Below are 24,137 nucleotides of genomic sequence, written 5' to 3' on the forward strand. Positions count from 1 at the left end.
GTTCCATTTCTCCTCTCACCTGACGTTAACCCTCACAGAGAAGGCTGCTGGATTCCCACCTAATGTGGGCCTTCCCAGTCATTAGTAAAATAGCTGCAGAAGCAGGATGAGGTACTTAAGCAGTCATTAATTGGCCATTCAATAACTTTAACAGGGTTAGACCATGCAGACTGCCCAATGCCTGCACTACACCCCATGAAATAGGGGAGAAGTTGCAGGGCTGGAAAGACAGCCAGGACGCCACATGCTCAGCTTCAAAATGTCAGGTGATGGTCAGTAACATTTCTTCCTGAGTTAAAATAACACCCCCGACCAATCCCTACCGGAATTTGCACATCCTCCTCCAAACTTTAATTCAAGGCAGCTTCTTTTTGGATAGGAGAACTTTAATGTTAATCAATATCTGATTAGCTGATTATTCATCTCATTTGTTGGTGGCACGTTCAGATTGGTGGCTACAGCTGCCTATGAAACAACAGAGGTTAAACTTGTCTGTAATAAGAACAAAACAAACTGAAAAAACTCAACAGGTCAAACAGCATCTGGAGAGAAACAAAATGAATGATTCACAGAATCCCTACAGTGTGGAAAGAGGCCATTCATCCCATTGAGAATCACTGGCCTTCTGAAGAACATCCCACCCAGATCCACTCTGCCTTTCCTATCCCCATAACCCCACATTTACAATAGCTAATCCACAAAGCTTGCACATCCCTGGATACCAAGGGGCAATTTACCACAGCCAATCCACCGAACCTGCACATCTTTGGATTGTGGAAGCACTGGAGGAAACCCACACAGACACAGAGAAAACATGCAAACTTCACACAGTTGCACAAGGCTGGAATCAACCCAGCTCCCTGGTGCCGTGAGGCAGCAGCACTAACCAGCTTGAGGACAGAAAGGTCAGACTGGGTGAAAGGTGTAGAACTGAAGTGACATGCAACTGAAAGCTCAGGGTTGTACATGTGGACTTAGAGAGGTTCTTCACAAAATGGTCACCCAGTCTGCACTTGATGTCCCTACAGTAAAGGAAAACACATTTTAGACAGTGAATACAGTACATTAAATTGAATACAGTACAACTGAATTACTATTTCACTTGGGAAGCATTCTTGGGTCCTTGGGCAGTGGGAAGGAAACAGCTGAAAGAGATGGCAGAATCACAGAATCCCCACCACGCCGAAGCAGGACATTCGGTGCATCAAGTCCAGCTCCAACCATTACCAGAGGCTGGAAATGAACCCGCGTCCCCGGCGCTGAGGTAGCATTGCTAACCACTAAGCCACCGTCCTGCCCAAGGCATCTCCATGGAAAGCTGCCTTAGGGAAGAGACAGGGAGTGGGCTAAGTTGAATGCTGTGAGGTCAGAGGAAGATTTTCTTAGTGGTTGCATTAAATTAGAGCTGGTGGAAATGGCAGAAGATGATCTATTGAGTATTGTGGCTGCTGGGATAGAAGGTGCAAACAAAGGTTACCCTTGTCATGGTTCTAGGAGGGAGGGAAAAGGCTGAGATGCATGAAATGAATCAGATACAATGGAAAGCACAGCCAATCTGGCAACTAGGAATCCCATGTTGAAGAATAAAAGAAAACATGCCAGAACAGACATATGGAAGATTGCATCATTAGAACAGATGCAACAGAGGCGGGGAGATGGGCAGATGAAATTGAGTCATTATTAGGAATATGGGTGTGAGGAAGTACAGTCAATATTTGATAGCCTAGCCCCAGATATTTAGACAGAGAAAGCAAAGAATGGAAGCGTCAGAGATGGGTAAGGTGAAGGTGTAGGATGGGTGCAAATTAGAAACACAGTGAAATTTTCTAGTTCAGGGTGACAGCAGGAGGTTGCAGGACTGAAAAATTGGACAGCTATAGAGAAGAGGAAGTAGTTAGGGGCTGGGAACTGGAAACCGTTGAAGTGACATGGGGTGTCAGAAGAGTTAGGAACGTGCATCACGAAAGACTGGATAACGGAAGGATAAATGGTATTGAAATAGTAAGAAAGCGGTTTAGTAGGGCAGGTAGGCAGAAACAATGGGGCAACTGGCAGAGTCTGGTTTGCAGATCCTGGAACGGAAGTAGAAGCAGATACTGGCATTGAAGAACTCTGAGCAACTTCATTCTGATGCATTTTCGATTGTGCCGAAGAAAAGGCCCTGTATGATCAAGTCATTACTTCTGCAGCAATCCAGTCAATTTATCATAGGATGCACAAGATTACATTTTAGAAAGGGATTCTTGAAAGGTATTAAGGTAGATAAGTCCCCAAGGTCACAAGCAATGTCCCAGAAGACTGGAGAATAGCCGATATCATTTCCTTAAATTTAAAAAGACCAACAGGAATAATCCAGGAAATTATACACTGGTGAGCATTGTATCAGTGGGAAATTACTAGAGAAGATTCTTAGGGACAGGGCTTACTCACATTTGGAGCAGAATGGACTTTTTAGGGATAGTCAGCATAGATTTATGCAGGGAAGGTCTTGTTTCACAAACTTGACTGATTATTTTGAGGAAGTGATGAAAATGACTGATGAGGGTAGGGCAGGGAGATGAGATTAGTTTAGAATGGCATCATGGTCAACACAGACATGGTGTGCCAAAGAACTTGTTTCTGTTCTATGTTCTTGAAGCAACATTATTATTAGGAAAATTTATGAATCTTCAATTACTTCCCTTTGGAATATATACTTTATAGGGATCTTACTTAAGTTCTCAAGGTTCATGAAGAAATTTAAAAAAGCAGAGTCAATAATGAAGAAGTGAAGGGAAATAAATGTTAAACTACTGTTTAAAGAGCAAAGGATTTTGGGAAAGCGCATTGAAACAACCAGTGAGCAGACAATGTGTTTCTAGAAATAATGAATTAGAGTTTTTTTTGTGGCTGAGATTAATCTGGACAGGTATGTGGGCCTAATGTTTTCCTGCTGTTACCTGGTTTCCACGTGATACTGGTAAGAAACATGTCACAATGGCAGGAACATCCAGTACTCGGAGAGGCACATTTAAGGGACACATTCCTTTAAGGCTGTAAACCTGAATTTTCTGATCCTACCAGAAGAAAACAAAGTTAAACAGGAGTTAGGCCAAAAGTAGAGCTTGGAATTATAGAATTTTACAGTACAGAAGACAGCCTTCGGCCCATCATGTTCACACTGAGAAAAACTAAATCAGCGCTTCACTCATAACCTTGCCTAACATATCTATAAGAGATTTCACTGTATTAAGAAACATGTTATTCACACAAATTAAATACTTTTAAATCACCTCATATAAATAAAAGCATTCATAATCCCATAAAGAAATCAATGTTTAAAACCTCCGAGTTGTCAAACTGTGAACTCCCGATACACAGTGTGATAACAATAGGTAACGAAAACCAATCAAGCAGTAATTATGCTACAGTAATAACAATTTAATTTAAGTCAACAGCTATTGTAATTGTTAGAATAGATATTTTTCAACACTCAGTGGCACAGGCAGTCTGGGCTGAGGATTTAAATAACATTATAACTCAACAGTTCTAAAGACCTTATCTGTCGAGCAAGAGCCTTTCAAGATACATTTTTTTTAGCAGTTGTAAATGTAACTCTTACATTGTGGGTTAACGCCCTTTGCTACACAGCATTGGCTTCCCCGATGTATAAGGGCTGCCTGCTGTCATTTCACTACTGCCAATAATGGGATCAATTGAAAATGCTGGAATTTCTGGGTTAATTTTGGAAGATTTGCACAGCCTGCATGACTCATTTGAAATCCAGGATAAAAGAGTCTTCAGAGAGATATAGATAAATGATGAGGGTTGGAAGTTATTTATCTTTGCAGGAAGGATAGGAAAACAGAATATTTTCAACAAACAGTCATGTTAGAAAGATTTGGACATTCTTATACACAAAAGCAGTAAGTAAACATGGACAGACAAGCAATTAGGAAAGTAAATAATATGTCCACCTTTTTTGCAACAGGGTTGGAGAAAACAGTAAATGTCATACTGTAGTCCATGATGAGAGTACTGTGAACAGTTCTGATGACCTTATCTAAGAATGAACATACTTTCCTTTAAGCGATACAACCAGGATTCTTTAGACTGACTCCTGGGATGTGAGGTGTGTCCTATGGGAAAACATTCAATGAATGGGCCAATTTAGTGTGGAATTTAGGAGAATGACAAGTGGTCTTATTGAAATACACAAAATTTTAAAGGTTTTTAATTAGATTGATACTGAGAGATATTTCTGGAGGGACAAAGATTCAGAATTAGGGGATCTATCACTTTAGACTCGACTCAGGGAGAACTTTAGAGGATAGCGAATCTTTAGAACTTTCCACCCCAGAGGACTGTGGAACCTCAGTGACTGAATATGTTCAAGGCAGAGACTGAGAGTTGAATTCTAAGGGGATCGAAGGATATAGAGATCTGGCAGGAAGGTGGAGTTGAGCCTGACTGTCAGCCATGATCTTACTGAATGGTGAAGCAGCATGAATGGCCATATATTTTGCTCCTACTCTAAATCGTACGCTCTCAGATATCCAATAGCAAACTGAAATAACAAAAACATTGCAGATGGAGAAATGTAAATGTCAGTATATTATCCAATTTTACGTGATATGAAGAAGGAGGAATAATTTTTGCCTGTGCCTGAGTTCTGGTATATGCCCTGGCTTTGGGACCAAGACACATCACTCACCACGGTTGCTGTCCATAATGCACTCTGTAGCTTTAGCTGACAGCTCAGCCGAATTCCAGGGCAGCTGATGTGATCCACTTCAATCAGTCCTTTGTCTATATTTACCACACTATAATTCCTATGCGTAGTGAAGAAAAAATTTGAAATAGGTTCATTAGATTGGGCCCTGCGATGACAGGGATTGTTTATCACAAGAGGCTGTGTAATTTCGGTCTATATTCTTCGGTGTTTAGAAGAATCAGAGGTGATCTTATTGAGACATGCAAGATTCTGAATGGGCTTGATGGAGTGGATACAGGGAGGTTGTTTCTGTTTCATGCAATCTAGAATAGAGAGAGAACAAGAAGGGTCCATTCATTTGGGACAAGGTCAGGGGAAATTACTCCACTAAAAGGTGGTGAATCAGTGGAATTCTCTATCCAAGGGGGTTATGGATGCTCAAGTGAAATTTTGATATGTCAGGGAATCCAGGGACATTGGGAGCAGATTCCACGTCTTGACTGAGCCCACATCATTTCTCAGTATTTTACTGATTTTATACTGAAACAACAGAAAACCCTTCCTTCTTTTCTTTTTCACACATCTTTCTGACATGTCAAATATATGTGAACATTTGTAGTAAAAACAGCAATTGCTGAAGAAACTCAGCAGGCCAAGCAGACATGTGGAGAGATGTGACGAGTTGAGTCTAATATGACTCTCCTTCAGAGAACCACCTGCAGCTTCAGCATATAGCATATAGCCTTGGCGGTTCAGAAACCACTGCTGTCTAATGGTTATCAGATTATATCCATTAATTTTTATTTGTGCCATCAGTTCCTGTATCACTGTCCTTCTGCTGCTGAGTTAAGATCCTGGACATCCTTCTGAACAGTATTGTGGGTATTCCTACATCCCAAGAATGGCAGTTTTTTCAAGAAGGTAGCTCATCAGGGTACCTTCTTCAGGGTATTCAGGGCTGGGCAATAAATACTGGCTTGGCCAGAGACACTCAGATTCCACAAATAGAGATTTAAAAATTGTCCATCTAGTCACAAATGCTTTGCGCATTTAGATAAATAGGGTTTAATTTTATTATCCTTCTAATCCTATTTTTTGTTATACTTTTATTTTCATAGTGTTCTTTCTTGTCTGGTTATCTCTGTTACAATCCACAACACAGTTCAGCTTAATGCTAGGACAGCTGATGTGAACCTCTCTGAACAGTCCTATGTCTATGCTTATATATAAAAACAAAGGGGTATATAATGGAAATTTTAATCTGTGGTTACCATTACCCATATCGCTACAGGATCATTGCCCCATCTTCTCTCTTTAACTTTCTAGATTTCCCCTCACTTGAATTTACCTTCCCACTATTTAATTTAATTTAAAGTCTTATCTAAAGCCCTAATTATTGAATTTGACAGGACACAGGTCCCAGCACAATTTAAGTGCACCTTATCCCAACAGAACAGCTTCTTCTTTGTCCAGTGCTGCATGAATTGAAACCCATTTCTCCCACTCTGATCTTATTGACTCTGTGCCAAATTGCTCCAGAGATTATTATCTTTGTGTGTTTTCTTTTAAATTTAGCCCCTAACTGCTCGTGCTACTTTAGTAGAATCTCTCTCCTTGCTGTAATTCTGCTGCTGGTGACACATGGATCATGACAAGAGAGTCCTTCTCCTCCCAATCTAAGATGCTCTTCAAGTCTGACCGAGGTACTGGGTTAGACCTGTACTGGGTAAGCAAAGTCTTTGGGACTCACCTTCTTGGCTGCAATGAACATTATCTATTGCTCTAACCATATAATTGCCTACCACTGCTACGTTCTCTGAATGACCTTCTTTCCCAAGGTGCTGTTGTCAGTTTTCTAATTATCCCTACAGAACCCTCATCCAGAAAAGCTGCAAGAAACATGTGTCTTGCACCAAGCAGGATACACATAGAACAAGGGCAACACCATATCTTTCCAAGACAATCAAGAGCTAGGCTAAAGCCATGGAGCATGATCCTACAGCCAAGGCGCAACCCACTCAATAAATTAGCCGTCCTGCCAAATAAGGGCCATTTAATAGGGCTCTTTTTGCAATTATTCAAGACATTCTTCACCTGCTAAGATTTATGTACTAGGCTATCCCAAGAAATGTCTCTAAAATACAATCCTCTGACCAGTTTCCCTTCCTTTTTGGGGTGGGAGGAGGAGAGGAAATCCCTATAGTGAAAATTGAGCCTTTTCATAATGATTCAGGTAGCAGTGGCTGATCTTCTGCTAAGTTGCACTGAGGTGGCAGAACTGTACCTGTTATTTCCTTCTTCATTCCAGAAAATAACAGTTCGCTCGAGTTCTTGAGAAGGACAGAATGAGCTTTGCTCACCACACCACAGCATGTACATGAAGGCTGGAAAACTGGGATCCTGCATCAGTCTGATGGCAGTGCCTGCTCCTGGTCTCTAGACAATTAACATGAGAAACACAATATGAGAGAGTTTACTTCACACAGATAGTGGTCAAAATAAAATCATAAATCACAAGTAAGAATCACTTGCTTGAAAGTAAACAATGTAGGCTGGACGTTTTTTTTCCTGCTAGATTGACCTGTAACAGATGGAGTGGCTGCAGAAACAGATGTCATGGAATCATCCTGAGCCATTTCTGAGCCTTGACCTGAAGAATGGGGTCAGGATATTAAGGCAGAATCCATTGCAGTGAAGGAGAGAAATCCCAACCCTCATCTTGGGATGTTGACAGAGCTAAACAATATGTTTTTTATCAAGGGATAACCAGGTGTGGAGCTGGATGAACACAGCCGGCCAAGCAGCATCAGAGGAGCAGGAAGGTTGATGTTTTGGGCCTAGACCCTTCTTCACAAAATGGGAGAGGGGAAGGGGGTTTTGAAATAAATAGGGAGAGAGGGGGCGGTGGATAGAAGATGGATAGAGGAGAAGATAGATGGAGAGGAGACAGACAGGCCAAAGAGGTGGGGATGGAGCCCGTAAAGGTGAGTGTCGGTGGGGAGGTAGGAAGTAGATAGGTCAGTCCAGGGAGGACGGACAGGTCAAGGGGGCAGGATGAAGTTAGTAGGTAGGGGATGGGGGTGGGGCTTGAGGTGGGAGGAGGAGAAAGGTGGGAGGAAGGACAGGTTAGGGAGGTGGGGTGGTTTTGGGATGCGGTAGGGGGAGGGGAGATTTTGAAGCTTGTAAAATCCACACGGATACCATTGGGCTGCAGGGTTCCCAAGCGGAATACGAGTTGCTGTTCCTGCAACCTTCGGATGGCATCATTGTGACACTGCAGGAGGCCGAGGATAGACATGTCGTCTGAGGAACGGGAGGGGGAGTTGAAATGGTTCGCGACTGGGAAGTGCAGTTGTTTAATGTGAACTGTGCGTAGGTGTTCTGCAAAGTGGTCCCCAAGGATCCACTGGGTTTCTCTGATGTAGACGAGGCCACAATGGGAACAGCAGATGCAGTATACTATATTAGCAGATGTGCAGGTGAACATCTACTTGATGTGGAAAGTCTTGAGGCCTGGGATGGGGATGAGGGGGGAGGTACAGGGCCAGGTGTAGCACTTCCTGCGATTGCAGAGAAAAATGCCGGGTTGGTGGGGCTGGAGAGGAGTGTGGAGTGGAGGAGGGAGTCACAGGGAGAGTGGTTCCTCCGGAAAGCAGACAAGGGTAGGGAGGAAAAAATGTCTTTGGTGGGTGGGATCGGATGGCAGATGGCAGAAGTGTTGAAGGATGATGTGTTGGATCCGGAGTTGGTGGGGAGGTACGTGAGGACGAGGGGGATTCTGTTTTGGCTGTTATTGCAGGTAGGGGGTGTGAGGGATGAGTTGCGGGAAACATGGTCCAGGGCCACTGGTTGGTGGTGGTGGTGGGGGGGGGGGGGGTGGGAGTTGCAGTCCTTGATAAACGAGGACATCTGAGATGTGCGGGAGTGGAATGCCTCATCCTAGGAGCAGATGCGGTGAAGGCAAAGGAATTGGGAATAGGGGGTGGGAGGAGGTGTATTCTTGGTAGCTGTGGGAGTCGGTGGGCTTGAAGTGGATTCGGTTTCTAGGTGGTTGCCCGAGATGGAGACAGAGGGGTCCAGGAAGGAGAGAGAGGTATTAGAGATGATCTAGGTGAACTTAAGGTTGGGGTGCAAGGTGTTGGTGAAGCGAATGAGCTGTTTGAACTCCTCGTGGGAGCACAAGTGCCGATACAGTCATCAATATAACGGAGGAACAGGTGGGGTTTTGGGCTAGTGTAGATATGGAAGAGGGATTGTTCCACGTAACCCACAAAGAGGCAGGCATAGCTTGGGCCCATGTGGGTACCCATGGCCACCCCCTTTGACTGTAGGAAGTGGAAGGAATTGAAAGAGAAGTTGTTGAGGGTGAGGACGAGTTCGGCTAAGCGGTTGAGGGTGTCAATGGAGGGTGCCAGGTCATGCCTGCGGGACAGGAAGAAGCTGAGGGCCTTTTGGCCATCTGTATGGGGAATGCAGGTGTATAGGGACTGGACGTCCATGGTAAAGATGAGGTGTTGGGGACCGGGGAACTGGAAGTTCTGGAGAAGATGGAGAGTGTGGGTGGTGTCATGGACGTAGGTAGGAAGTTCCTGACCAAGGGGGAGAAAATGGAGTTGAGATAGGTGAAGATAAGTTTGGTGGGGCAGGAGCAGCCGGAGACAATGGGTTGACCAGGGCAGTCAGATTAATGGATTTTGGGAAGGAGATAGAAGTGGGCGGTGCGGGGTTGGGGAACAACAAGGTTAGAGGCTGTGGGTGGGAGGTCACCTGAGGTGATGAGATTGTGGATGGTTGGTGGAGATAAGTTTGGTGGGGCAGGATGTTTCTTTATCAAATTGCTTTTTCACCCCTCTCTTTCTCCTATTTTGCTGTATCCCTGGCCCTGTCCTTCCATTTATACTCCTGTATTACTTTCTCTCTTTTACAAACTCCTTTTTAATCATATAGAATATTATGGTTACAGCACAGAATGAGGCAGATTCATCATGTATATATACAAGCATTCTGTAAAGTCAACTCAGCTAATCCCACACCCCAGCTTTCTTCTTTGTCCTGTAAATTTCTCTTCAGATAATTATCAAGCTCTCTTTTGAAAGCCATGACTGAATTTGCCTCCACCATCCTCTCTGACAGTGCATTCTAGATCCTATTCAGGAAAGAAGAAAGCCTTTCCTGATATGGCCCCTAGGAAGACCCTTTCACTATTAGGACATTTATTCCAATTAGTAAGGCAATGGATCATAACCACAAATTATTTATAGATAAATTGAACTTAAGTAAAACAGGTATTGTCGTTGTTAAAAAAAAAATTACAAGCCACACATGGCTGAGAATGTATTATCATTTGTCTAGAAAACTCATGTGTGATTTACTTTCACCCTGAGAGAGCCTGAAATTTTGCATCTCGAAGTGTGCTAAAGGATTTCAGGGGCAGCGCAGAGGCTCAGCGGTTAGCACTGGTGCCTCACAGTGCCAGGGGTCTAGGTTCGATTCCAGCCTTGGTTGGCTGTATGTGTGGAGTTTTCACATTCTTCCTGTATCAGCGTAGGTTTCCTGCAGGTGTTCTGGCTCCCTCCCACAGTCCAAAGATGTGCAGGTTAGGTGGGTCAGCCATACTAAACTGCCCATAGTGTCCAAGCCTATGTAGGTGAGGTGGATTGGCCATAGGAAATGTAGAGTTACGGGGATAGTGTAGGGAGAGGAGTCTGGATGGGAGGCTCAGTGTGGACTTGTTGGGCGAATGGCCTGTTTCCACACTGTAGGGATTCTATGAATCAAAGAAACAATTTAAGAGATGCAATGCACAAAACTGAACCATGTCCTGTGACTGAGTTAGTTCCCCACATGATATGCATAATATGAAGTAAAGAAATCAGCCTTATCAAAAATTGTATCAGTGATAATGGGAACTGCAGATGCTGGAGAATCCAAGATAATAAAACGTGAGGCTGGATGAACACAGCAGGCCCAGCAGCATCTCAGGAGCACAAAAGCTGACGTTTCGGGCCTAGACCCTTCATCAGAGAGGGGGATGGGGTGAGGGTTCTGGAATAAATAGGGAGAGAGGGGGAGGCGGACCGAAGATGGAGAGAAAAGAAGATAGGTGGAGAGGACAGGATAGGTGGGAAGGTAGGGAGGGGATAGGTCAGTCCAGGGAAGACGGACAGGTCAAGGAGGTGGGATGAGGTTAGTAGGTAGGAGATGGAGGTACGGCTTGGGGTGGGAGGAAGGGATGGGTGACAGGAAGAACAGGTTAGGGAGGCAGAGGCAGGTTGGACTGGTTTTGGGATGCAGTGGGTAGAGGGGAAGAGCTGGGCTGGTTGTGTGGTGCAGTGGGGGGAGGGAACGAACTGGCCTTATCGAAAGACATGGCTGCTTTCTCCCCCATTATGAACACCCAACACAAAAGGCTCAAAACTAACTGCACCTTTGGTTTGTGTGCACGTGCACTAGTCTGGCAGTTTAGTGCTAAAGGCCTGGCGTGTGCTGTGAAGGTTACAGCTAATGTCTACCTACTAGGTTTATTAGACCCTAATGCAAGGAAAAGGATGGAAACTACCTTCTTGCCACACACACACTCTCCCTAATTGCTTGAAGCAAATCACAAGTCAAAAGCAATACTTGAACAGGAGTCTTTGTGTCTCTCAGAGAGTCTACTGAACCCAGAATCTTCAAAATCAACAGTACCAGAATCACCAAACCTAATGGCCACAATGTTCCACTACATTCTCCACAGGGGCCATCAAAGACTGATTCATATATTTTTTAAAAAAATTGTTGCTAGAACAAAGATGTTGAAAGAAAGACACATTTTAGTAACGCTTTTCGTCCTGCACCCATCAGGGTAATTCGCAAGAATACCAATTCAATGGGAAAAATAGCACTAGAGGGTGGAAACAGACCCTCTGGCCCAACAAGTCACACCGACCCTCAGAGCATCCCACCCAGATCCACCCCCTATAAACCACCAAAGCTACACATCCCTGAACACTACGGGCAATTTAGCATGGCCAATCTACCAAGCCGGCACATCTTCGGATTGTGGGAGGGAACCGGAGCACTCTGAGGAAACCCACGTAGACACGGAGAACATGCAAACTCCACACAGTCACCTGAAGGTGGAATCGAACATGAACCTATGGTGCTCTGCGGCAGCAGTGCTAACCACTGAGCCACTGTGCCATCCAAATATACTGCCCAAATGGTGTGTGCTGGTTGCGTGGCAATGACGAATGCACCATTTCGTACTGATTGACAGCTAAACTTTACTTAAATTTAAAAACCAGGCAGAACGACTGATTGTTCAGGGCATTAATCCTGAGAAACGAACTAGTAAATGGCTCTTATTTTGTTGAATTGGAACAGATGGAGTGTTAACAAAGCTTGGCAGTTGAATGTCAATCATCATTAATTGGTACCATTTCCAGAACAAAGTCACTACCAAAGTCCATTTGCCAACTCAAAGGCACTCTATTCTCATTCAGTGTAAACTTTGCTTTTCCCCTTTAATTGGTATTCTTGCAAATGATCAAGATGAGTACAAAATGAAAGCCTGTATAAAATATGTATATTCCTTAAGAATATTCAAGCTCGGTACTATCAAACTACAATTTATCATCTTTTTACATCCTCCTCATTGCTGATCTATGTGCATGAGGTGTATTTTACTTTTCCTCATTATATTAATAACTGATAAGCTCACTCTGTTTAACTCAAGAAAGTCTGCTTAAATTGGCCCTTTTTAGAACATAAATACATTGGAACTGGGGAAGGTATCAACGAGGGAAGCAATGCTTTATTTTAAGGTGACCTTGTTGTGATCAACGTTTTTTTTTTGGGGGGGTCAGGGTTTGAGTGAATGAACAATGCAAGCCAGTTACTCACTCCTCACCCAAGATCACAACAAATTGGGAATAATCACCCAAATAACACTTTCTGCCGTACCCAAAATCCTCATGAGTTTCGACACGAAATCAAATTTCTCAGACCTCACCTGTCCATGGTGACAAGCCTTAGGTTCTCAAATATATCCATACAACTGATGTCCCTTAAACCTAGAACTATTGTGAAGCTTTTCTGAATCATCTCTAATTCCTTCATATTGTTCTTAAAGAGCGATAATGAGAATGGGCTCCAGTTGTGGCTTAACTAGTGTTTTGAAAAGGTTCTCCATAATTTCTTTGCTTTCATTCTCAGAAACTACTTATAAAGCCCAGGATCCTGTATACCTTCTGGGCTATTTTCTTGACCTGCCCTGCTAGGTTCAGTGGTTTGTGATTGCTCTGCTCTGCTCTTTGGTATTTTACCTTTCCTTGTACATTCCATTTCCTCATTCTTCTGACCAAATTAAAATCACTACACATTTCTCTGTATTAAATTTTATTTGGCACCCATTCAAGCACTCCATCAGCCTGTATCCTACTGAAGTCTGTCATATCCTGGGTCCTTGTTTCAGTGCAAAACACAACAAAAATGTACGCCACTCAGGGCTGAGATGAGGAAGAATTTCTTCAATCAGTGGTGAACCTGTGGAATTCTCTACCACAGAAAGCTGTTGGAGTCAGTTCGTTGGATATATTCAAGAGGGAGATGAATGTGGACCTTGCAGCTAAAGAGATCAAGGGGTATGGTGAGAACATGGGAATGGGACACTGAAATTACATGATCACCCATCATCATATTGGATGGTGGTGGAAGCTCAAAGGGTTTTACAGGTAGACTCCTGGTACCTATTTTTTATATTCTTATGTCACCTCAGCCATGCTTTCTTCAATCTGTTATATGGCAACTAACAAGGTCCTTTTAGAGGTCCATCGCATTAACTCGATCAACTTCATTAACCTACCCTATCACCATATCAAAAACCTTTAACAGATTGATTTACCACCCAACACATGCCTGCTTTTGGTTCCTACTTGGCCCCATTCCTTTTTGTCACCTTCTTACTCTTTACATGCCAGTGACAGACCTTTGAATTTCCTTATGTTTCCTAGCTGCCAATCTCTTTTCAACTCCTTTGATGCTTTGCTTCCCCCCGCCGACTTCCTCTCTGAACTTCACACATTTAGCTAGCTTCTCACTTGCATGATCAATCTTACATCTGTCAGACACACCCTTTTTCTGCTTCATCTTACTGTCTGCTTCTCTGGGGAATTCTTTGTTTGCCTGCCTTACCTTTCTCCTCATGAGAACGTACCATGACTGTATTTGAATATCTCCTCGGCTGTTCAATTACAGTTTGCCACCGATCTTTGACTCAAACTTGCCAGAACCAGATGTGTTCTATGTTCTATGTTCTCCCCCAACCCATCTAAATTGGTCTTTCCCCTCTGAATCCTTACTCCAGATTGCTCCTTGTTCTTTTCCACTGTTGCATTTAAACCTAATAATACAATGATTACAGTCTGCCAAAAGTCCTTGAAATGAAATCTTTCGACCTCATTCTCAAGGATCAAGACCAGCCTCATTAGACCAAAACACACTCAATTAGAAAATTTTGCTGATTATACTTGAGAAATACTTCCCCCTCTCTGGACTTGATATTCTTTACTAGCCCAATCTGTGTTAGAATAATTAAAGTCTTTGATTAAAGTTGCTATAGAACATAGAACATAGAACAATACAGCGCAGAACAGGCCCTTCGGCCCTTGATGTTGCCCCGACCTGTGAACTAATCTAAGCGCCCCCATCATTATCCATCTGCTTATCCAAGGACTGTTTAAATGCCCCTAATGTGGCTGAGTTAACTACATTGGCAGGCAGAGCGTTCCACGCCCTTACCACTCTGAGTAAAGAACCTGCCTCTGACATCTGTCTTAAATCTATCACCCCTCAATTTGAAGCCATGCACCCTTATACAAGCTGAAGTCATCATCCTCAGAAAAAGACTCTCACTGTCCACCCTATCTAATCCGCTGATCATCTTGTATGTCTCTATTAAATCCCCTCTTAGCTTCCTTCTCTCCAATGAGAACAGACCCAAGTCCCTCAGCCTTTCTTCATAGGGCCTGCGCTCCAGAACAGGCAACATCCTGGTAAATCTCCTCTGCACGTTTTCCAATGCTTCCACGTCCTTCCTGTTATGGAGCGACCAGAACTGCATGCAATATTCCAAATGAGGCCGCTCTAGTGTTTTGTACAGTTGCAGCATGACATCACGGCTCCAGAACTCAATCCATCTACCAATAAAACCTAACACACCGTAAGCCTTCTTAACAGCACTATCAACCTGGGTGGCAACTTTCAGGGATCTATCTACATGGACACCAAGATCCCTCTGCACATCCACACGACCAAGAATCTTTCCATTGACCCAGTATTCTGCCTTCCTATTATTCCTTCCAAAGTGAATCACCTCACATTTATCCATATTAAACTCCATTTGCCACCTTTTGGCCCCATTCTGCAGTTTATCCAAGTCTCCCTGCAACCTGCACATTCTTCCACACTGTCCACCACTCGACTGACCTTAGTGTCATCTGCAAACTTACTAACCCATCCACCTATGCCTGCGTCCAAGTCACTTATAAAAATGACAAACAGCAGTGGTCCCAAAACAGATCCATGAGGCACACCACTAGTGACCTGACTCCAGGCTGAATATTTTCCATCAACCACCACTCATTGCCTTCTTTCAGAAAGCCAGTTTCTAATCCAAACTGCTAAATCTCCCTCAATCCCGTGCCTCTGCATTTTCTCCAATAGCCTACCATGTGGAACCTTATCACAGGCTTACTGAAGTCCAGGTATGCCACGTCAACTGCCCTTCCCTGATCCACATGCTTGGTCGCCTTCTCAAAAATCTCAATGAGGTTTGTGAGACACGACCTTCCCTTGATGAATCCATGTTGACTATCTCCAATCAAATTGTTGCTTGCTAGATGATTATAAATCCTATCTCTTATAATCCTTTCCAAAACTTTTCCTACAACAGACGTAAGGCTCACAGGTCTATAATTACCTGGGTCATCTCTACTGCCCTTCTTGAACAAGGGAACAACATTTGCAATCCTCCAGTCCTCTGAGTCCTCATTGTCTACAGGTGTAGTATCGAAGATCAAGACCAAAGGCTCCGCCACCTCCTCCCTAGCTTCCCAGACAATCCTTGGAAAGATCCCATCTGGCCCAGGGGATTTATTTACCTTCACACCTTCTAGAATTGATAACACCTCCTCCTTAATAACCTCAAACCTTTCAATTCTAGTAGCCCGTAACTTGGTCATCTCCTCTACAATATTCTCCTGTTCCTCAGTGAAAACAGATGAGAAATAATCATTTAGCACCTCTCCAATCTCCACAGGGTCCACACACAACTTCCCACTTCTGTCTTTGACTGGCCCTATTCCTACCCTAGTCATCCTCTTATTCTTCACATACCTATAGAAAGCTTTAGGGTTCTCCTTTATTCTACCTGCTAATGATTGCTCATGTCCCCTCCTTGCTCTCTTTAACTCTCTCTTCAAATCCTTCCTAGCTAATCTGTAACTCTCCATCGCCTCATCTGAACCATCTTGTCTCATAAGCCTCCATCTTCTGCTTAACAAGAGATACAATTTCTTTAGTAAACCACGGTTCCCTTACCTTATCACTTCCTCCCTGCCTGACAGGGACATACCTATCAAGGACACACAATATCTGTTCCTTAAACCAGCTCCACATTTCGATTGTCCCCCATCACCTGCATTTTGCTACCCCATTCTATGCCTCCTAAGTCTTTCCTAATCGCATTATAATTGTTCTTCCCCCATCTATAACTCTTGCCCTGCGGCATGATCCCATCCCTTTCCATTACTAAAGTAAATATAACCGAATTATGGTCACTCTCTCCAAGGTGCTCACCTACCACTTAAATCAAACACCTGGCCTGATTCATTACCAAGTACCAGATCCAGTGTGGCCTCCCCTCCTGTCAGCCCTTTGACATATTGAGTCAGGAAACCCTCCTGCACACATTGGACAAAAACTGATCCATCCGACGTACTAGAGTTATAACATTTCCAGTCAATGTTAGGGAAGTTAAAGTTTACCATAATGACCACCCTGTTCCTTTCACTCCTGCCCAGAATAGTTTTGCTGATCCTCTCCTCCACATCCCTGGAACTTTGCGGGGGCCTATAAAAAAATCCCAGCAGTGTTACCTCTCCTCTCGTGTTTCTGACCTCAGCTCATACCACCTCAGTAGATGAGTCCTCATCAAAAGTTCTTTCAGCCACTGTTATACTGTCCTTGACTAACAAAGCCACATCTCCCCCTCTTTTACAACCTTCCCTGACCTTAATGAAAGATCTAAACCTTGGAACCTGCAACATCCATTCCTGACCCTGCTCTATGCATGTCTCCGAAATGGCCACAACATCGAAGTCCCAGGTACCTATCCATGCTGCAAGCTCACCTACCTTATTCTGGATACTCCTGGTGTTAAAGTAGACACAATTCAATCCAGCTTGCTGTCTGCCAGCACACTCCTGTGACAGTGAGGTCCTGTCCATGTCCTCCCTACGCTCATCCTCCTATGTACTAGAACTACACCTCAGTTTCCCATCCCCCTTCTGAGTTAGTTTAAATCCACCCGAATAGCACTAGCAAATTTCCCACCCAGGATATTAGTGCCCCTGTGGTTCAAGTGGAGACCGTCCTGTTTGTAGAGGTCCCACCTTCCCCAGAATGAGCCCCAATTGTCCATGTACCTGAAGCCCTCCCTCCTGCACCATCCCTGCAGCCACGTGTTCAGCTGAAATCTCTCCCTGTTCTTTGCCTCACTATCACGTGGTACGGGTGACAAACCAGTGATAAACACTGTTTGTTCTAGCTCTCAGCTTCCACCCTAGCTCCATGAAATCCCTATCCCTCTTTCTACCTATGTGGACCATGACTTGAGGCTGGTCACCCTGTCCCTTCAGGACCCCAAAGAAATGATCTGGCATCTAGGAGGCAACACACCAACCGTGAGTCTCTTTTGTTCCCGGGAAACCTTCTATCAGTCCCTCTAACTATTGAGTCCTCAATGACTATCACTCTCTTCCTATTTCCCCCTTCCTTTCTGTGCAGGAGGGACAGACTCTGTAGAGACCTGCACCCTAGTGCATGCTCCTGGTAAGTCATCCCCCCCAACAGTATCCAAAATGGTATACTTTTTTTCAAGGGAAACAACCAGAGGGGATCCCTGCACTGACTGCTTTTCCCCCCTCCTAACCGTTACCCAGCTTTCTTCACGATAAGGAGTAACTACTTCCCTGTAACTTGTCTATCACTGGATTATTCGGGAGGCAGAGACAAAGTTCATCCAGCTCCTGCTCCAGTTCCCTACCGCGGTCTTGGAGGAGCAAGAGTTGGGTGCACTTCCTGCAGACGTATTTGGATGGGACACTAATGGCTCCCTCACCTCACACATCATGCAGGAAGACCATTCCTCTACCTGCACTGCCATCCCTGCTAATCCCCTTGTCAGAAAGTAAAAAAAAAGCTTATCTGATTTGTCCCTCATGTATAAAGAAAAAAAAAAGAGAAGCTTACCTGATTTGTCGCTGATGTTTGCAATGACAATTTCCTTGCAACTTTGTTCAAGTATACATTTCCCACTAACTGATGATCTATATAATACAAGTAACATAATATTGCCTCAACAGTTTCTTTGCTCTAACCAAACAGATTCTGTCCTTGATGATACTTCTAGGACATTTGCTATCTCCACACTGATATTCTCCTTAATGGTTATCCCATTCCTCTCCCTTTCTTTCTCTTTTTTGAGCAATGGGAATCCAGGAATACTTAATTCCCCCGTCATATTGTTTTTTTCAGCCAAGTCTCCCTTATCGCCACATTGTTTTCCACATGGCTATTTGCACCTGCAGCTCAACTTATTTAACACTTTCTGCATTCACATACATCCCCTGGGGTGGCATGGTGGCTCAGTGGGTAGTATTGCAGCCTCAAAGCACCAAGGACCCAGGTTCGATTCCAACCTCGGGCGACTGTCTGTGTGGAGTTTGCACATTCTCCCTGTATCTGTGTGGGTTTTCTCTGGGTGCTCCAGTTTCCTCCCACAGTTCAAAGATGTGCAGGCTAGGTGGATTGGCCATGCTAAATTGCCCGTAGCGTTCAGGGGTATGTGGGTTATAGGGAATGGGTCTGGGTGGGATGCTTCAAAGGGCGGTGTGGACTTGTTGGGCCGAAGGGCCTGTTTCCACACTGCAGGGAATCTAATCTAATCCAACAATCAACTTAGACCTTATTGCATTCCCTCTGACACTCAACTCATTAACACTGTAATATTTTGTAAGCTCCTGGTTCCCATACCCTGTCCAAGTTAGTTTAAACCCCTCCACAATAGCATTTAGCACTGCCAGGGCACTGGTCCCAGGTCAGCTGAGGTGCAATCATCATTCCCTCCGGTATTCAGAACTGGGAGTAAGATGCATTCAGACAACTCCTGCACTACTTGCCAGATGGTCACTCATTCCTTCTCTGCCTATATTCCCTTAGGCTGTTGTGTGGCCACACATAGAAATGTGCTTTATATTCAGCCCTCAGCCTCACTTGTGCACTGCAGTGATGCTAGCTCCTGCTTGAGCTCTGGCTTCAACCTCTGAATCTTAAGGTCAAGCTCCTTTAACTGACTTGTGTTACAGAAATGCATTCTACAAAACGGAGGATATTTGTCATGCCTCTACTTTTAGGCTCAATAAAACTTCAAAATAAATTAATAACTTATAAAAATCCTCAGCAATTCTTTTGCTCCGGATACTTTCACTGTTTACTTTGACCACTCCTGGTATTCATGCTCATTCTGCTCTGTTGTTCAACCCTGACCTTCTTCAAATGCATGTTCCTCACCTCTTGGCTCTTGAGGAACGAGTTAGATTGTTAATGAGAAAGGCCCACACAGCAGTGCCAGAGAGCGATAAGCAGAGTGTGACAGGAGGAACACAGAATACAAACATGACAGTGCACCAGAAAATAGGCAATAGTGAGGGGAAAAAAAAGTGAAAAAAAAAGACTCTATCTGAATGCAAGCAGCAATCATAACAAAGAATGACCGATTCAGGATACAAGGTACACCATTTAGGACTGAGATGAGGAAACATTTGTTCACTGAGGGTGGTCAACCTGTGAAATTCACTGCCACAGAAAGCTATGGAGGCTGCATCGCTGAGAATATTCAAGAAAGAGATTGATACATTTTTGGATATTAAAGACATCAAGGGGTACGAAGACAAAGCAGGAATATGATCATATTGAATGGCAGAGAAGGCTTGAGGGGCCAAATAGCCTATTCCTGCTCACAGTTTCTAAGTAAGATAGCTGAATTAATAGAAATAAATAGGTATGATGTAAGTTGTTACAGTGAAACATGAGCTAGGCTCAGCAGATTAAGATGTAAAATTGGTTTGGGAGGTGAAAAGCATTAGCAAGGAAGTGTTACACTGGCGTAGTTTATTGGCCCCTGACAGAAACTACACCATAGGAGAGGTCAAACCAAAAAAAAAACAAAAATTGTAAGAAAAGTTCTGTAATAATCGTGGGTAATTTTATTCTTCATATGGATTGAACAAAACAAATCAACAAAGGGAGCCTTGAAGATGAGCAGTTGGGATATTTCTTAGAACAATATGCTGAGAAATCAACCATCAGATAGATTATTTTACAGCTCGGAATGAGTAAAAGACAGGTTTAATTAATTATCTAATTCTCAAGGATTTTCTGGACAAGAATGATCATAGCACAGTTGATTTATACATTCAACTTGAGGATGAGAAACTTGGGTTTGAAACCACAGCCTTAAACTTATATAAAAGGCAATGGCAAATGTTTGAACAGTTGGTTACAGTGAATTGGGAAAGTAGTTTAAAAAGCATAATGGTAGAAAAACAAATGACAGACACTTGGGGAAAAATTTCATAATGCTCAATGAAGGTATATTGCATTGAGGAACCCAAGAACGCACTATTTGTAGCTATCTAAGAACTTAAGAGTATTATCAAATTGAAAGAATACTGCAAAGATTAGTGATAAGCTAGAAGCTTGGGAAAATCTTAAAACTAGCAATAACAAAATGAATAATATCAAAAGCAGAAATTAGAAAGAGGCTGAAGTAGCAAGAAGGAAACAAAGTGTAAATAACAGACAGTAAAAACTTCTATTAATATATCAAAAGGAAGAGTACAGCCCAAGTCCACAGTAATTGAAGTCATATTTATCTTAAATTTTTAGTCATTTGACCAGCAAGCCTGAGGGAGGAAAGGAAATTGACTGCAGAGATCTGAATTTTCTATTTGTGAAATAAGAATCGGTTTGCCCTTTGTTCCCTTGTTTATTGCTGTATTTTTTTCCTCCGTTCTATGCAGTGCTTCAGACTGTTTTCAACACGTTTTGAATACAAATGGTAGGTCTTTCACCTTCTTGTCCCACCATCTGTGGTCCTTTACCTTTTCGGGTTTTGTATCCCAGCACTCCATCATCAGATTGTGCATTCTATGGAACTGCACTTGTTCCAGAGCGCCCAGGGAAGGCCGAACTCCTTTTGCCAGCTTTTTAGCAATCTGCAGCTGGTGTTGTCCAAGGACTGGTCGTCGTCCGGACAGTAATTCGTACAAAACCATTCCGTATGAAAACATGTCAACCTTGAAATAAAGGTGGATTTATTTGAAATGTTTGCATGACCATGCTTATTTGTTCTCTGTTCGTTGCTTAAAAATATTCAATGTTTTACCTTTTGTTAGGCTTAATGTTCTATAACAGTTAATCCCTTGTTTTGAAACACAAATTAGTGCTGCTGTTAAGGTCTTTCTCGTATCTTTGAAAGTTTTCATGTCTTCTCTGGTATCAGGCAAGGTTAGCTTTCACAGAATGGAGGTCTATACGGTACTGAAGATAGCGCACCTATTGAGAGTCTTATTGTTTGAGAGATTTCAGAGGATTGCAACGTGAGTTTAAAGGATGTAAGATTAGAAATAGTGGGTTATGACTTTAAATATACAACATGTATAGGAAGTCTTTTGGTCCTCTGGCTCCTGACACAATTGAAACTTCTATATATCTTGAGAGCTTCCCGTGTGCCTGATTCTTTGCAATGACAGGAGAATACAATTGTAAAAATTCAATTTTAAATGTTAAGAAGAACAAAGAAAATTACAGCACAGTAACAGGCCCTTCGACCCTCCAAACCTGTGCTGATCCAGATCCTCTATCTAAACCTGTCACCTATTTTCCAAGGGCCTGTACACCTTTGCTCCCTGCTCATTCATGCATCGGTCTACATACATCTTAAATGACACTATCCTGCCCACCCCTACCACCTCCGCTGGCAACGCATTCCAGGCACTCACAACCCTCTGCATAAAGAACTTTCCACACATATCTCCCTTAAACTTTTCCCCTCTCACCTTGAAATCATGACCCCTAGTAACTGAGTGCCCCACTCTGGGAAAAGCTTCTTGCTATCCACCCTGTCTATACCTCTCATGATTTTGTAGACCTCAATCAGGTCCTGCTTCAAACTCCGTCTTTCCAATGTAAATAATCCTGATCTACTCAACCTTTCTTCATAGATAGCACCCTCCATACCAGGCAACATCCTGGTGATCCTCCTCTGCACCCTCGCCAAAGCATCCACACCCTTTTGGTAATGTGGCAACCAGAACTGTATGCAGTATTCCAAATATGGTCGAACCAAAGTCCCATACGGCTGTAACATGACCTGCCAACTCTTGTACTCAATGCCCCGTCCGAAAAATGAAAGCACGCCGTATGCCTTCTTGACTACCATATCCACCTGCGTTGCCACCTTTAGGGTACAATGGACCTGAACACCCAGATCTCTCTCTGCATCAATTTTCCCCAGGGCTTTTCCATTCACCGTACAGTTTGCTCTTGAATTGGATCTTCTGAAATGCATCACCCCGCATTTACCTGGATTGAACTCCATCCACCATTTCTCCGCCCAACTCTCCATCCATCTATATTCTGCTGCATTCTCCGACAGTCCCCTTCACTATCTGCTACTCCACCAATCTTAGCGTCATCTGCCAACTTGCTAATCAGACCATCTACACCTTCCTACAGATCATTTCTGTATAACACAAACAACAGTGGTCCCAACATGGATCCCTGTGGAACACCACTGGTCATAATTCTCCATTTTGAGAAACTCCCTTCCAATACAACTCTGTCTCCTGTTGCCCAGCCAGTTCTCTAGCCACCTAACTAGTGCACCCTGGAGCCCATGCGACTTCACTTTCTCCATCAGCCTACCATGGGGAACCTTATCAAATGCCTTACTGAAGTCCATGTATATGACATCTACAGCCAGTTTCGTATCCCGACAGCCAAATTTCCCTGAATCCCATGTCTCCTTACTTTCTGAATGAGCCTACCATGGGGAACCTTAACAAATGTCTTGCTCAAATCCATTTACACCCCATCCACTGCTCTACCCTCCATGTGTTTTGTCACATCCTCAAGTAATTCAATAAGGCTTGTGATACATGACCAGCCCCTCAAAAAGTCATGCTGACTATTTCTAATCAAACCGTGCTTTTCCAAATAATCATAAATACTTATCTCTCAGAATCCTCTCGAATAATTTGCGCACCACAGGAGACAGGCTGACTGGTCTGTAATTTACAGGATTATCACTATTCCTTTTCTTGAACAAAGGAATGACATTTGCCACCCTCCAATCATCTGATACTATTCCAGTGAACAGTGAGGACACAAAGATCATTGCCAAACGTGCAGTAATATCTTCCCTTACTTCGCGTAGTAACCATGGGTATATCCCTTCGGCCCAGAGGACTTATCTATCCTCATGATTTTCAAAATTTCTGGCAGATCCTCCTTCCCAATATCAACCTGTTTGAGTATAATTGCCTGTTCCATGCTGTCGTCACAAACGTCAAGGTCCCTCTCACTGGTGAATACTGAAACAAACTATTTATTAAGGACTGGGAGGGACTCCTCCTCTGACCCTATGCACAAGTTCCCTCCACTATCCCTGATTGGCCCTACCCACTCTGGCCATCCTCTGTACCTCACATAAGGAGAGAAAGCCTTGGAGTTTTCCTTGATCCTATCCACCGAGGCTATTTCATACCTGCTTCCAGCTCTCCTAAGTCCATTCTTCAGTTCCTTCTTGGCTACCTTGTGGACCTCTGGAGTCCTGTCTGCTCCTTGCTTCCTCAACCTCATGTAAGCTTCTTTCTTCCTTTTGACTCATGAGATTAAGAGTCTCATGCTGGACTGACTGAGTTAGCCAGGCCCTTCTTTAAGGCCCTCGTTAAAATCTGCCACTGTGACCAAATGGCTATTTGCCATCATACTATTTGGTTTGGTGTCCAAGTTTGGAGTGCTTAGCTTGGAAGAGATTAGAGAGTTCACATTTATGGAGCAAGCTATGCAGAGGAATTCCTACTCAACCACTGCCAAACGTCAGACAAGTTGTCAAACA

General features: G+C 43.5%; 1 protein-coding gene across 2 annotated transcripts in view; it reads right to left on the reverse strand.

The window, feature by feature from the left end:
• lrrk1 (leucine-rich repeat kinase 1) overlaps positions 1–24,137 on the reverse strand; it is a 201,959-nt gene that overhangs the window by 32,490 nt on the left and 145,332 nt on the right. For both annotated transcript variants that reach the window (XM_048563008.2, XM_059639335.1), the window contains exons 28-31: positions 21,118–21,312; positions 6,978–7,129; positions 4,694–4,811; positions 2,940–3,056 (exon numbers count right to left, since the gene is read on the reverse strand). In XM_048563008.2, coding sequence (XP_048418965.1) covers positions 2,940–3,056; positions 4,694–4,811; positions 6,978–7,129; positions 21,118–21,312 — 582 coding nt within the window. The remainder of the gene's footprint in view (positions 1–2,939; positions 3,057–4,693; positions 4,812–6,977; positions 7,130–21,117; positions 21,313–24,137) is intronic.

This window comes from Stegostoma tigrinum, chromosome 33 (genome assembly GCF_030684315.1).
Source record: "Stegostoma tigrinum isolate sSteTig4 chromosome 33, sSteTig4.hap1, whole genome shotgun sequence".
In the NCBI taxonomy this organism is placed as follows: Eukaryota; Metazoa; Chordata; class Chondrichthyes; order Orectolobiformes; family Stegostomatidae; genus Stegostoma; species Stegostoma tigrinum.